The sequence below is a fragment of the Ovis canadensis genome, chromosome 17 (assembly GCF_042477335.2).
Source record: "Ovis canadensis isolate MfBH-ARS-UI-01 breed Bighorn chromosome 17, ARS-UI_OviCan_v2, whole genome shotgun sequence".
Classification (NCBI taxonomy): domain Eukaryota; kingdom Metazoa; phylum Chordata; class Mammalia; order Artiodactyla; family Bovidae; genus Ovis; species Ovis canadensis.
Window position 1 is genome coordinate 57,134,460 of NC_091261.1, and position 15,039 is coordinate 57,149,498.

The 15,039-nt window shown below is 40.5% G+C and overlaps 1 protein-coding gene across 1 annotated transcript in view; it reads right to left on the reverse strand.

Annotated features, from left to right (window-relative positions):
- The window catches only part of PIWIL1 (piwi like RNA-mediated gene silencing 1), a 35,669-nt gene extending 24,415 nt beyond the window's left edge, over positions 1 to 11,254 (reverse strand). Inside the window, exons 1-3 of the mRNA XM_069556924.1 lie at positions 11,197 to 11,254; positions 1,997 to 2,122; positions 1,276 to 1,490 (exon numbers count right to left, since the gene is read on the reverse strand). Coding sequence (XP_069413025.1) covers positions 1,276 to 1,325 — 50 coding nt within the window. The 5' untranslated portion in view covers positions 1,326 to 1,490; positions 1,997 to 2,122; positions 11,197 to 11,254. The remainder of the gene's footprint in view (positions 1 to 1,275; positions 1,491 to 1,996; positions 2,123 to 11,196) is intronic.
- Positions 11,255 to 15,039: the final 3,785 nt, after the last annotated feature.

Here is a 15,039-nt window from a genome sequence, read left to right on the forward strand (position 1 = left end):
CCATGATCATACATGCTCAATGACTGCTTTTCTGCTTCAACAGCAAAGTAGAATGGTTGAGATACATCTGGCCCTTTGCAAAAAAAAAAAAAAAGAAAAGTTTGCCAATCCATCATTTACAAAAAAGTAAATCTCCTATGGCATTAATTCAAGTAAATATCTATCAAGATTAATCAGTAGCAGATATCTTATGACCACCTTAAAAGAGTAAATTACAAACCCCAGTATTATGTCTCACTATTCTCATACCAATTTCAGTCTCATCCAGATTGCTTCCCACTCAGCAGGGGGATAGAGGGCAGTCTTCATAAAACATGTGTCCTAATTTTGGATTTAGAAAAAAAGAGCATCCACACTGAAAGCAAATTATAGAGCATGCAGTATAAGTCCTATGATGGAAGAAATAAATCTGAATAGGCCTAAATCCTGCCCTGTTTTCTGAACTGGTACCCACTGTGGGAAAGAAGGAATATAAGGTTAGTGACAGACCTCTGAGAGACTGTGTGTTCTTAATATGAGCTCAAATAGGATTTAAAAGATCTAATCTCAACACAAATAAGGGAGTGAAAGCCATGATACTTGCTTAAAGCAAATAAATGAGATTTATATCCATATATCACACCTAAAAATGATTAAAACTCAAGAGTAACCCAGTGATCTTAACCAATCACTGTCAAATCTAGGTACTAAGTATACAAGTACTTACTATACATGCCGTTCAACTTTAGATTATGTTTAAAATTTCTTATTAAAATGTTAAAAGAAAAACACTAACATACCTCCTGAAAATAATATTATAGAACTGCAAACAAGTTGGTGACGTAGGTGGGAGTTCATTTGTCAGGGTGATTGTTATCCTCACATGCTCTCCATTTCTAGTCTGACTAAAAACTTCAGTAACCTGAAGCCAGAGTAGTGGAAAACCAAACTTTTGTTAAAATAAGCCCAATACATAAGCCTGTTGAATAAGGCAACAATCTGAGCCATCAAGATCAAGCTCATGAAAATTTAGAAAAGTTAAAAAAAAAAAAAAAAGAATGGGTATGGGAAAATGATTTTAAGTGCTTTATTATTACTTGATTGTAATGATTAAGTCACTCAGGTAGATCTGAGAATGATACAATTATGCCAAAACACCCTTTGGGGGCATTATAAATCCTAACAGACAGGATCCTAACAGACTCGGGTTTCTCTGAAGACACCCTAGAATGTTTCAGTTTGGCTTTGAGGTGGAAAGCCCCATTTCCCTCTTCCCATTCCAACAACTGAAATAACCTTGTGCTGTAGTCTTTTAGGTAAAAATAATATCGTTCCATCAAAAGCATGACACCTTCCAATTAAATCCTCATGTTGAAAAAGAAGAGCTGAGCGGAGTCTTCTGGCTTCCATCAACGGATTATAGTCAATGTGATACTGATATAAGGCCCACTGGGGACGGGATGTCAATCGGAAATGGTTAGTGCTTAGCCTTACGATAATACCCGAAGAACCTGTAAAAGTAAGTCACATTCAATTAATGATATATCAAGTGTATGCTTCCTTGAAATCTTCACTGTCATGCCAAGGCAGATGCAGTTCTGTAAGCAAAGGCCTAAGAGCAACAGACAACACAAGTTCTCAGACATCTGACTTTGGGGACTACTATTCTATTTACATAAATTACTGGAAGCATCCATTCAGAAAACAATTATCCCTAGACTAAAGTAATTTACAACTGAACCAATGAAATCTTTATAGCAAAAAGCTTTAAAAGAGAAAAGTGATCTATGCAATATGTATCAAAATATTTCAGTGCAGCTGAAAACATCTATGACCTATTTCAAAACCAAAAAGGAGAGGAAAATGGAAAAAGTATCCATGCAGTCTTTGAACAAACATACTCTTTCACCCGAGCAATTCATCATACAAATAAATACCTAAGTGAAAATGCTTCAATTTACTGTCCTGTGTACTTGAAAAGTAATCTCATGAAACTTATTCTTAATGATTAACCTACCTGTTTTTGATTCTTTCACATGATCTAGGTTCTGTCTTGTATTCACACCAAGATCATGAAAGTCTCTACGACGACCTCCTCTCTCTGCTAATGATAACTCCTGGAATCCAGCAGATATCTGGAGTTCTTTTTTTTTTTTTAAAAAAAAAGAATAACAAAGAAAAAATACATCTAAGTAATACGCAACATGACAATGCAATTCCCAAAGTACACTACGGCATGAAATCCAAAGGCTCCTGTGGTGCTATACATAGTGTGTAACAATCCTGCTAGGATGTTTTAGGTATCTGCCAACCAAAGAAAGAAGTAACGTCTCAGCTAGAACTTCTTCCATGAAGCCCTTCTTGTCACCACCCTAGGCAAACTCAGCTCCCTCACAGGACATATATACCTTTACAAGATCAAGATGACTGGACTGATTCAAGAACTTAGAAAAATACATTTGCTGATTGGGTAATTATTTTTCTGTCTAGGTATAATACCACCTAAGGGCCTTAATATCAGTATTTTCACAACTTTTATGATGTAATTATAGCTGTAAGAATTGGCAGTTTATAAAATTTAAATGTGCTACCTGAATTAGAAAATGTTGAAGTTTAAAATGTAATTTCCTCACCAATTCCCTTAAAAACCAGCAGAATGGATGGGATGAGCATGTGCATATCCTGTGACCATGATACACATCTACTGGGGTAGGTTAACTATCAGTACATAGTTACTTGCAAAAACTGTGGTTAAAATATCCAAATTATTAAGTCTTTTAATTTGTATAAAATTTTTCCAGTGGTCATGTATGGATATGAGAGTTGGACTGTCAAGAAGGCTGAGTGCTGAAGAATTGATGCTTTTGAATGGTGGTGTTGGAGAAGACTCATGAGAGTTCCTTGGACTGCAAGGAGATCCAACCAGTCCATCCTAAATGAAATCAGTTCTGGGTGTTCACTGGAAGGACTGATGTTGAAGCTGAACTCCAATACTTTGGCCACCTGATGCGAAGAGATGACTCACTTGAAAAGACCCTGATGCTGGGAAAGATTGAGGGCAGGGAAGGAGACGACAGAGGATGAGGTGGTTGGATGGCATCACCGACTCAATGGACATGGGTTTGGGTGGACTCAGGGAGTTGGTGATGGACAGGGAGGCCTGGCATGCTCCGGTTCATGGGATCGCAAAGAGTCAGACATGACTGAGCGACTGAACTGAACACTTCATGTAACTAGTATGATGTGAACCAAAGAACAAATACAAGCTATATAGACAAGTGTTAAACTCTAGCTTGCAGTTAACATGCATGTTACCTTGTGTAGCAGAGACTACTGACTACACAATAAACAATATTTCATTCTTATTTTAAAAGTTTATTTAGGAAATAACACACCTAATAGGGGATTCCCAGGTGGCATAATGGTAAAGAATCTGCCTGACAATGCAGGAGGCAAGGGTTTGAGCGCTAAGTTGCAAAGATCCCCTGAAGCAGGAAATGGCAACCTCTCCAGTATTCTTGCTTGGGAAATTCTGTGGACAGAGGAGCCTGGCAGGCTACAGTACATGTGCTCACGAAAGGTTGGACACAACTGAGTGACTGAGTGCACACACATACCTAATAGACTAAAATTTCTACTTCCCTTGCACGTAAGGATGGCCTAAGAGACTTTCGCAGAAATTATTGGATGAAATTTTTGAGAAAGCACCTTAAGGGCATTAATATTCTTAAGGGCTTTTACATTCTCCACGCCCCTAGCTGCCAGTCTTGCCTGGAATCTGGATATGATGGCAAGAGGGAGCCCAAGCAGACATTCTGAGCAAAACTTAAGTCTTAGTGACAGAAGTCATGGACTTGGGAGAACAGAAAGATAAGGGAGACCAGTCCTCTTCTAATCACAAATGCTAAAATTAGCTTAGAATTGCCAGCTTCTCAAAGAGAAGTAATGTAGCTTAAACAAAATATATCGGTTCCTGATATATCTTGTAAACAAGTTATTTTAATATGAGCTTCAATTTCTACACCTGAAAAATTGATTATAATAGATTTTTACTGGAGTGTGGTAAGTTTTAAGTAAGAACTTCATTTATAAAGCACTTTACAAGTACTGCTAAATATGCTGGTTCTTGTGCCTCAAGATTTTCAGGGGCTTTATTTTTAAGTCTTTTTATCTTAGTTTTTGTTTTAATTGGAATTTAGTTGCTTTACAATGCTGTGTTAGTTTCTGCTGTACAGAAAAGTGAATCAGCTATACATATACATATATCCCCTCTTTGTCACCACAGAGCACTGAGTTCCCAGTGCTATACAGTAGGTTCTCATTTCTCATTGTCTATGTTATACATAGTAGTGTGCATATGTCAATCTCAATCTCACCGTTTATCCCACCCCCAGCCCCAGCCCCCTATACCCCCCTTAGTGTCTATTTGTTCTCTCTGTGTCTCTACATTTAAAAATCTTTCAGTATCTGGGGGCTTCCCTGGTGGTTTAGTGGTAAAGAATCCACCTGCCAACGCAGAAGACAGACCAGGAAGATCCCCTGGAGAAGGAAATGGCAACCTACTCCAGTATTCTTGCCTGGGAAATTATATGGACAGAGGAACCTGGCAGGCTACAGTTTCTGGGGTTGCAAAAGAGTCAGACATGACTCAGCCACTGAATAAACCCCTGGTGAACTTTTTATACTAAAGACTTTCAGCTTAAGGTGTCCACACTAACAAAGGTCAGGTATACTGAATTTAAACTGATAGCAACAACTGGTCATAAATGCTTAATTTGAATTCTTCCCTGAAAAATTTGAGTTTCCCTTGAAAAAATATTAGCTATGGATATGAAAACCTAACTGCAAGTTTCTGAAAATAAACAATAATGAAGTCTGCTCCCCTCTCCACATACAGTACTGCTACGACTAACACTTTAGTCAAATGGTGATTAACTGTCAATCTAAAAGCTGTTTTAAATGGGGATACAACTGCAGAAAGAAGAATGGAACTGGAGCAATCAACCTGCCTGACTGGACTGCACTACAAAGCTACAGCCATCAGTGGTACTGGCACAAAAACAGAAATACAGATCAATGGAACAAAACAGAAAGTCCAGAGATGAATCCACACACCTATGGACACCTTATCTTTGACAAAGGAGGCAAAAATATACAATGGAAAAAAGACAATCTTTTTAACAATTGAAAAAAAGACAATCTCTTTAACAACTGGTGCTGGGAAAACTGGTCAACCACCTGTAAAAGAATGAAATTGGAACATTTTCTAACATCATAGACAAAAATAAACTCAAAATGGATTAAAGATCTAAATATAAGACCAGAAACTATAAAACTAGAGGAAAACAGAAGCAGAACACTCTCTGACATAAATCACAACAAGATCCTCTATGGCCCTCCTCCCAGAGTAATGGAAATAAAAGCAAAATAAACAAATGGGAACGAATTAAATTAAAAGCTTTTTCACAATGAAGGAAACTATAAGCAAGGTGAAAAGGCAACCTTCAGAATGGAAGAACAGGAAACGAAACTGACAAAGAATTCAAAAATATACAAGCAGTTTATGCAGCTCAATACCAGAAAAATAAATGACCCAATCATAAAATGGGCCAAAGAACTAAACAGACATTTCTCCAAAGAAGACAGATGGCTAACAAACACAGGAAGAGATGCTCAACATCACTCATTATCAGAGAAATAGGTTTCATCACACCCCAGTCAGAATGGCTACCTTCAAAAAGTCTACAAACAATAAATGCTGGAGAGGGTGAAGAAAAGGAAACCCTCTTACACTGTTGGTGGGAATGCAAACTAGTACAGCCACTATGGAGAACAGTGTGGAGATTCCTTAAAAAACTGGAAAAAGAACTGCCATAGGACCCAGCAATCCCACTGCTGGGCATACACACCGAGGAAACCAGAATTGAAAGAGACATGTGTACCTCAATGTTCATCACAGCACCGTTTATAATAGCTGGGACATGGAAGCAACCTAGATGTCCATCAGTAGACAAACAGATAAGAAAGTTGTGGTACACATACACAATGGAATATTACTCAGCTATAAAAAAAAAGAATATATCTGAGTAAGTTCTAATGAGGTGGATGAAACTGGAACCTATTACACAGTGAAGTAAGTCAGAAAGAAAAACACCAATAGAGTATGTAAACACATATATATGGAATTTAGAAAGATGGTAACAACAACCCTATATGCAAGACAGGGAAAGAGACAGATGTAAAGAACAGATTTTTGGACCCTGTGGGAGAAGGTGAGGGTGGGATGATTTGAGAAAACAGCATTGAAACATGTATATTACCATATGCGAAAAAGATGACAAGTCCAACTTCAATGCATGAAACAGGGCACTCAAAGTTGGGGCACCACGACAACCCAGAGAGATAGGATGTGGAAGGATGTGGGAAGGGGTTTTGGATGAGGGGCACATGTGCACCCGTGGCTGATTCATGTCAGTTCAGTTCAGTTGCTGTGTCTGATGCTGTGACCCCATGAATCACAGCACACCAGGCCTCCCTGTCCATCACCAACTCCCAGAGTTCACTCAAACTCACGTCCATCGAGTCAGTGATGCCATCCAGCCATCTCATCCTCTGTCAGCCCCTTTTCCTCCCGCTCACAATCCCTCCCAGCATCAGTCTTTTCCAATGAGTCAACTCTTCGCATCAGGTGGCCAAAGTATTGGAGTTTCAGCTTTAGCATCATTCCTTCCAAAGAAATCCCAGGGCTGATCTCCTTCAGAACGAACTGGTTGGATCTCCTTACAGTCCAAGGGACTCTCAAGAGTCTTCTCCAACACCATAGTTCAAAAGCATCAATTTTTCGGCGCTCAGCCTTCTTCACAGTCCAACTCTCACATCCATACATGACCACTGGAAAAACCATAGCCTTAACTAGACAGACCTTTGTTGGCAAAGCAATGTCTCTGCTTTTGAATATGCTATCTAGGTTGGTCATAACTTTCCTTCCAAGGAGTAAGCGTCTTTTAATTTCATGGCTGCAGTCACCATCTGCAGTGATTTTGGAGCTCCCCAAAAAATAAAGTCTGACACTGTTTCCCCATCTATTTCCCATGAAGTGATGGGACCAGACGCCATGATCTTCGTTTTCTGAATGTTGAGCTTTAAGCCAACTTTTTCACTCTCCTCTTTCACTTTCATCAAGAGGCTTTTTAGTTCCTCTTCACTTTCTGCCATAAGGGTAGTGTCATCTGCATATCTGAGGTTATTGATATTTCTTCCTGTAATCTTGATTCTAGCTTGTGCTTCTTCCAGCCCAGCGTTTCTCATGATGTACTCTGCATAGAAGTTAAATAAGCAGGGTGACAATATACAGCCTTGATGTACTCCTTTTCCTATTTGGAACAAGTCGGTTGTTCCATGTCCAGTTCTAACTGGTGCTTCCTGACCTACATATAGGTTTCTCAAGAGGCAGGTCAGGTGGTCTGGTATTCCCATCTCTTTCAGAATTTTCCACAGTTTATTGTGATCCACACAGTCAAAAGCTTTGGCATAGTCAATAAAGCAGAAATAGATGTTTTTCTGGAACTCTCTTGCTTTTTCGATGATCCAGCGGATGTTGGCAATTTGATCTCTGGTTCCTCTGCCTTTTCTAAATCCAGCTTGAACATCTGGAAGTTCACGGTTCATTTATTGCTGAAGCCTGGCTTGGAGAATTTTGAGCATCACTTTACTAGCATGTGAGATGAGTGCAATTGTGCCGTAGTTTGAGCATTCTTTGGCATTGCCTTTCTTTGGCATTGGAATGAAAACTGACCATTACCAGTCCTGTGGCCACTGCTGAGTTTTCCAAATTTGTTGGCATATTGAGTGCAGCACTTTCACAGCATCATCTTTCAGGATTTGAAATAGCTCAACTAGAATTCCATCACCTCCCCTAGCTCTGTTCGTAGTGATGCTTCCTAAGGCCCACTTGACTTCACATTCCAGGATGTCTGGCTCTAGGTGAGGGATTATACCATCATGATTATCTTGGTCATGAAAATCTTTTTTGTACAGTTCTTCTGTGTATTCTTGCCACCTCTTCTTAATATCTTCTGCTTCTGTTAGGTCCATACCATTTCTGTCCTTTATCGAGCCCATCTTTGCATGAAATGTTCCCTTGGTATCTCTGATTTTCTTGGAAGAGATCTTTAGTCTTCCTCATTCTGTTGTTTTCCTCTATTTCTTTGCACTGATCACTGAGGAAGGCTTTCTTATCTCTTCTTGCTATTCTTTGGAACTCTGCATTCAGATGCTTATATCTTTCCTTTTCTCCTTTGCTTTTCACTTCTCTTCTTTTCACAGCTATTTGTAAGGCCTCTCCAGACAGCTATTTTGCTTTTTTGCATTTCTTTTACACGGGGATGGTCTTGATTCCTGTCTCTTGTACAATGCCACGAACCTCCATCCATAGTTCATCAGGCACTCTATCAGATCTAGTCCCTTAAATCTATTTCTCACTTTTACTGTATAATCATAAGGAATTTGATTTAGGTCATACCTGAATAGTCTAGTGGTTTTCCCTACTTTCTTCAATTTAAGTCTGAACTTGGCAATAAGGAGCTCATGATCTGAGCCACAGTTAGCTCCCGATCTTGTTTTTGCTGACCGTATAGAGCTTGATTCATGTCAATGTATGGTAAAAACCACAATATTGTAATTAGCCTCTAATTAAATAAATAACTTTTTAAAAAAGGGATACAACTGGAAACTTTGCTCCCCTTCAATGCAGCTGCCAGAATGATTTATTAAAAACACAAATCAGGACATGCTATTTAAGAGTCCTCTCATGTCACCATATCCCACTTTACAGAGTGAAAACTCAAGGTCTTAATGTCTCGTTAGTGATAAATCTGTTAAGGCTGTCATTTTAATTTCTAAAACACAGTGGATACTTGAATGCTTACTGTGAGAAGCACTTCTCAGACGTAATACTTACAAGAGCTGGGAAAGACGGTAAAACAGGGCTTTGCATTACCCTGACTATCACTGAGTCCTCACAATGGCCCTTATCTTTAAAAGCATATACGTTTATATAGGTAGGGAACTGAGTTTCATAGAATTAAATTTAATTTCATGAGTCATTGTTAAAAAAAATGTATTAGTGAAGATCAATACAGAGAATGTTCAGGGAAAATAGCAAGTGACCTGGAGGTGTTTTTTGGAGTCACTGGTTTCAGCACTTGATTCCCACTCTGGATTTAGTCTTGTCATTTTTGGCCTCTGAAGATTTTCCAACTATCTTGCCAGATCAGATAATTTCAAAAGGTATTTTAAAAATATAGCACATTACAGGTATTTAGTTGGAGGAGATATATCCTGCTATAATGCTGGATACCAAATTCTTACTTGGCTTATATATTTGAAACTCATGCAACCTTATGTTTCTATTATCAGAAACATTTATAATTTAATGTGACATATTTATTCTAATAGAACAGATTATATCTCCCTGTTCACTTTTTGGATTAAATAGGTAATCTTTTAAAAAAAGATTGAGGAAAGTGATTCAATCAGTTCAGTTCAGCCGCTCAGTCATGTCCGACTCTGCAACCCCATGAACCGCAGCACGTCAGGCCTCCCTGTCCATTACCAACTCCCAGAGTTCACCCAAACCCATGTCCACTGAGTCGGAGATTCCCATGAATGAACTGTAATCAAGGACCTTAAAAATTAAAACATCATGTAGCCCAATGGGGCTTCCCCAGTGGCTCAGAATCTGCCTGCAATGCAGGAAACGCAGGTTCAGTCCCTAAAACAGCAACCCACTCCAGTATTCTCGCCTGAAAAATCCTGTTGACCAAAGAGCCTGCGGGCTATAGTCCATGGGGTCAAAAAGAGTCAGACACAACTTAGCAACTGACCAACAATAACACATACTTACTAAAAATACAAAGCTGTTTTACAACTTGTTTTCATTTCAGTCAAGTTTTTACATTCTTGAAAATGGCTAATCGGTACTCCATTGTTATTAAAGTACAGAGGGTTTTACCCTTACTGAATAGGTTTTTCCAGTGTTGAGGTCTTGAATGTAGTTAACAGTCTTACACAATCATGTACTTATTCAGTGTCTGGATAAATTACCACGAACATAACCGCTACTAAAAGTGTAATGCTGCCGCACATTACAAACGCCATCCAAAATTTAGTACAATCCTACATGGAGCACAAGTTCCCGTCTTAAAATTGCCACAACTGGCAAAAAATAAAATGGAGAATAACCAGATTAAAAAATGCTCCAGTTCAATTTAAACTTAATGGTAAGGCTTAGCATTTTCACTGCCCTTTGCACTTTTCAATGATTTGCACTTTCCTTTGTCCACTTTCCCATCACAGATTCATAAGACTGCTCTGTGTATCAGAAAGATGAGCTGTTCTCTAATTTCAGTAAGTTTCCAAGTTGTCTCTTGACACTGATAGTATCTGTCACAGTTCAATTCATACCACTTCAAGTTCATCTTAGATTTATCCATGTTTTCTAAATTTCATGGGTTTCTTCTGTGATGACTAAATATTTGGTCATATTGTGTTGCAAGGCAGAAAGCAAGAAACCAACTTTGTTCTCAAGTTTTCCATTTGCATCAACACTTTTATTGCCCATTTCCCATGCCAATCCCAGTGTGTTAAAAGCCACTGTTAACACATTAATTCTCTACGTATATATATGAGTTTATTTTCCAATGCTAAAACCAAACTTAGTAACTATTAAAATCTTATACCAAGCATCCAAAAAAATTAGTTTGCAACAACGCAGGGAAAAAGCACAATTTTTGGAATCAGAACCGGCGTTCTACCTCTACTGGCTGCCACAACTTTGACCTCAGTTTCTCCATCTGAGAAACAGGAGGAACCAATACCACACACGTGAAAATATATTTTATTAAGTCAAAGTTATAAACAGCTTTGATAAAACCACTAAAGAAGCCAAGAGAATGTTCTAAATTGATTAATGCATAATAAGCACATTTATAATCAGTTTAGAATTTACCTGCTTTGTAAAAGCTCGTGTGGGGCTCTAGTGTTTGCTCTTTTTTGTTGCCAAGAAAATCCTGAGGCACTGCAATCAATGGCAGGCTGCACAGCCTCAGGGAGATGCTGGGACTCCTTTTTCTTTAAACAGAATTTTGGTAACTGCTCCCCATCTATTGCTACAAGCGCACAGACACACACAAAGAAGCCCTTTCCCTCTCCCCTCACCTTGTGACTTCGCTGTTGCTCCTACTGTTCCTCTCTGTCGTCCACGGCCAACTAATTCCCCTTCTGCTGGTGGCTGCTGAGGTCGAGGCTGAATGTAACCAGGCTGCTGACTCTGCAGTTATATGCAAATAAAGAACAGCATTCTTTTTGTGTCAAGAGGTCACAGACATCAGAGGAAATAACTAGTCAAACAAATCTAAGGCATTCAACCAAAACTGATCTAAATTAGTAATCAAATATCATGAAGAAATTTCTTCAAGAAGGGTTACCAAGTGAAGTCAAGAACCAGCTTCCAATACCCCTCAGGACATAGAACACGATTTTCCTTGTTCAGTTCCTACCTCCTTCACAGGACACAGATTTTAAATTTAATTTGACAGCCTAAGCTGTTGAAGGGTTAGCCAGTTTGTTTCTCAAGGACTCTCCCTGCAGTTAGAAAAGAGTGGCACACTCACCGCAGAGGCGCCCACATGCTGCACCATCTCCTGACCACGAGCCCTTCCTCTTGCTCTTGCTCTGGCTCTCCCAGTCATTTTCCTTTTTCTTAAGAGGAAATAATCATGAAGACAATATTCAGTGTTTGCAATTATATTTGAGTGTTTCTACAACGCTATCTTTAAACTGATTTGGTTAAGATTCTAAAATAAGCTCCTGGGTAATCACAGAGTTTCCTAGCCTCTTAAGGCACTATCCAATATTGCCTCTTAAGACAATATCCCCACCTTCAGCAAAACTTAAGTGCTCCTGTGCTAGGTGACAGCACTGAAGTAGAAGACTTATTTTCATGTAATATGTCATCTTTCAATTGAATTAATTATAAAAAGTCTTAAGATATTGGTGAATAGTTCTTTCACATCTAGATATGTAATCTATGAAAGAGGACTCTTATGGTAAGCTTTATGCCAGGCCCTTTAAGTAATTATTATACATACATACACTACTGTGTCTTCCTGGATCATTCCACAATTGCATGTAGCTTAATCTTTTTTTTTTTAACCACATCATTTATGTCCCATAATTTCATTCTTGATGAGTGGCATCCACTCTGTCTCTAAGGAAACAGAGTCATTCATCTCCAAACTACTCCTTTACTGCTCCTACCACACATGATCAACAATTCCCCCACATTTTTTCAACAGCACCCTGTAAATGAGTACCTAATGTAAGCCAGGATCTGTCAGGCATCAAATATATTAACATGTATAAAAGATTCTCCACCAAGTCACTCCCAACTATAGCGTAGAAAGCAGTATCATCAGGTTATTATCAGAGCCAGACTGGCTCTTCTTCACATAATCTGTGAAGCAAATCACATAACCTGTGACTCGTGTCTTTATTTGTAAAATAGCAATAACAACCTATACCACACAGGTCAACTGAGAACAACTCAATGCGAACACGCATAGAGCACAAAGTGCCTGGCATACCATGAGCATTCAACACATGTGAGCCCTTGTGGAAACGGCAGGAAAAAAATCACAACTACAAATATTGAAGTTTAACGAGGAACAAAGAAGAATGTTCTTACAAAGAGGAAAGCAGGAACTAATTTACATACTGAAGAGGTCTGTCTGCAACAAAGCTAACATTTAAACTGAGATGCAGGAGGACTCGGAATTGGAAGGTTAGGTGGGACCACTCGGAGAAAGCAATGGCATCCCACTCCAGTACTCTTGCCTGGAAGATCCCATGGACAGAGAGCCTGGAAGGCTGCAGTCCATGGGGTCGCTGAGGGTCAGACACGACTGAGCGACTTCACTTTCACTTTTCACTTTCATGCATTGGAGAAGGAAATGGCAACCCACTCCAGTGTTCTTGCCTGGAGAATCCCAGGGATGGGGGAGCCTGGTGGGCTGCCTATGGGGTCGCACAAAGTCAGATGCGACTGAAGTGACTTAGCAGCAGCAGTGGGACCACTCTTTAGACAAGAGTGAATAGCTCGTGACTATGTGTTGAGAGCTTGGCTCGTCTGCAGGACTAAAAGATGCCCATTGTGACTGAAGGGTAATGAGCTTGGATTTGACATTCAATTCACAGAGACTACCTAAGGTTCTAAAGAGGGGCAGATTATGACACTATTTACAATTAAATCATTCTGCTTTAAGTCAGGATAAGCCTTTTCTGAGTTTTCTCAGCTTCTAAACATTTTTGTTCCATGGAAATCTTCCTAGGAAGACAAATCTAATGACACTACACTTTTAAAGACCTCTTTATCAAACACTAAAGGACTAAAAATACATTAGCTCACGTGCCTGTAAAAACTTTAATGATCTAATCAGCAATGTCCAAAGCAGGTTACACAATATAATCTGCTGAGAAACCAGCATATTAGAACTAATTTCAATGCCATTATAAAGTATTCTGAATTTACGTTATGTATATTATGACAATTGTTATACATACATAACTTGGGCCTTCCCAGGTGGCTCAGCAGTGAAGAATTCGCCTGCCAATGCAGGGGCCCCAGGAGACGTGGGTTTGATCCCTGGGTCAGGAAAATCCCCTAGAGGACGAAATGGCAACCCACTTCAGTATTCTAGCTGGGATAATCCTGGCAGAAGAACCTAGTGGGCTACAGTCCATGGGGTCACAGAGTCTGACATGATTGAGCAGCTAAGCATGCACGCATACATACATAACTCACGCATGGAGCACACAGGCATATATGCCCAAGTCTCTTACTGATGGTCAACTGAATCAAATCTGGAGATCTCTGCTTTAGACTCCAGCAAACACTACTTTCCTCCATGCACCAGCTATGATAAATTCCTTGATGCACTCTGTCCCAGGGCACACACATCCTTTGCTAAAGCACCTTACTCTCCTCTCTGAAATGGAAGAATTCAGCTTATCCTTTAAGGATCAGCGCAAAGGCCATCTCTTTCACCTTCCTGTACCAAGTTGTTTGCATGTGTATTACAGCAACTACCACATCTCATGGGTAAGCAGTTCCTCCTCCCTCTCACACACACATTTCAAGAGCTCCTCTAGACACGGCTGCTAATCAGTCTAGTCCTTTGCACCTAAGCCCAAAGCATGGCAACCCAGCAGTGTCTACGTGCATACGTCGTAAAAACCTAGTAATAAGCTGAACTGCCACCCCCAATAAGGGATTTTTTTAAAAAAATTACTGCAGTAGTTCTCAGAGCGTGCTCCTGGACTGGCAACACCCAGCACCCGATTGAAATGCAGATTGGAATGGGGGTCCCACTCCCAGTGCCCAGACAGAAACCCTGTTCACTGCAGGTGGTTCTGATGATAGCTGAGCCTGAGGGCCCTGGAGCCCGCTACCCACAGCGTCAAAACCAGACAGCGCGGGTAGATCCCATACCCGGGTCCACTGCATATGAGCTGGACTCAGCTGTGTCCTCCCCACTTCAACATCCCCCAGGCTGGACCACAAGCCACTCCCATCACCTGGAGGTGAGAAACCGAGCTGGTGCTCAAAGGCACCCACCAGCTACAAAGGACATCCAGGTCAAGTGGATACCCACCCCAGGGGCAAAGACACTAGTGTCCACCCCAAACATGCAGCCGATCCTCCCGCGCCCCAAGGCTGCCCGCCGCGGTACCCAGTCCTTCTCCCGATCCCGCTCTCTTCCCCGCCCCCACCCCCGCCCACTGACGGCAGAGGACACCTCAATACAGGACTCAGCACAAGCTAAAGGACCGCGGTGGCGGGTGCCTTGCCGCAGGCACGCACGCTGGAGCCCGAGGCTAAAAACCGTGCGGTGCTGGTCTGCAGCTACGCACTCGCAACCTCCCCAAGCTAGCGGACGCCTGGGCCTCACTAACAGTTACCGCGGCGCAGCCAACGGTTTTCTCACATCAGATTCCTCCGCG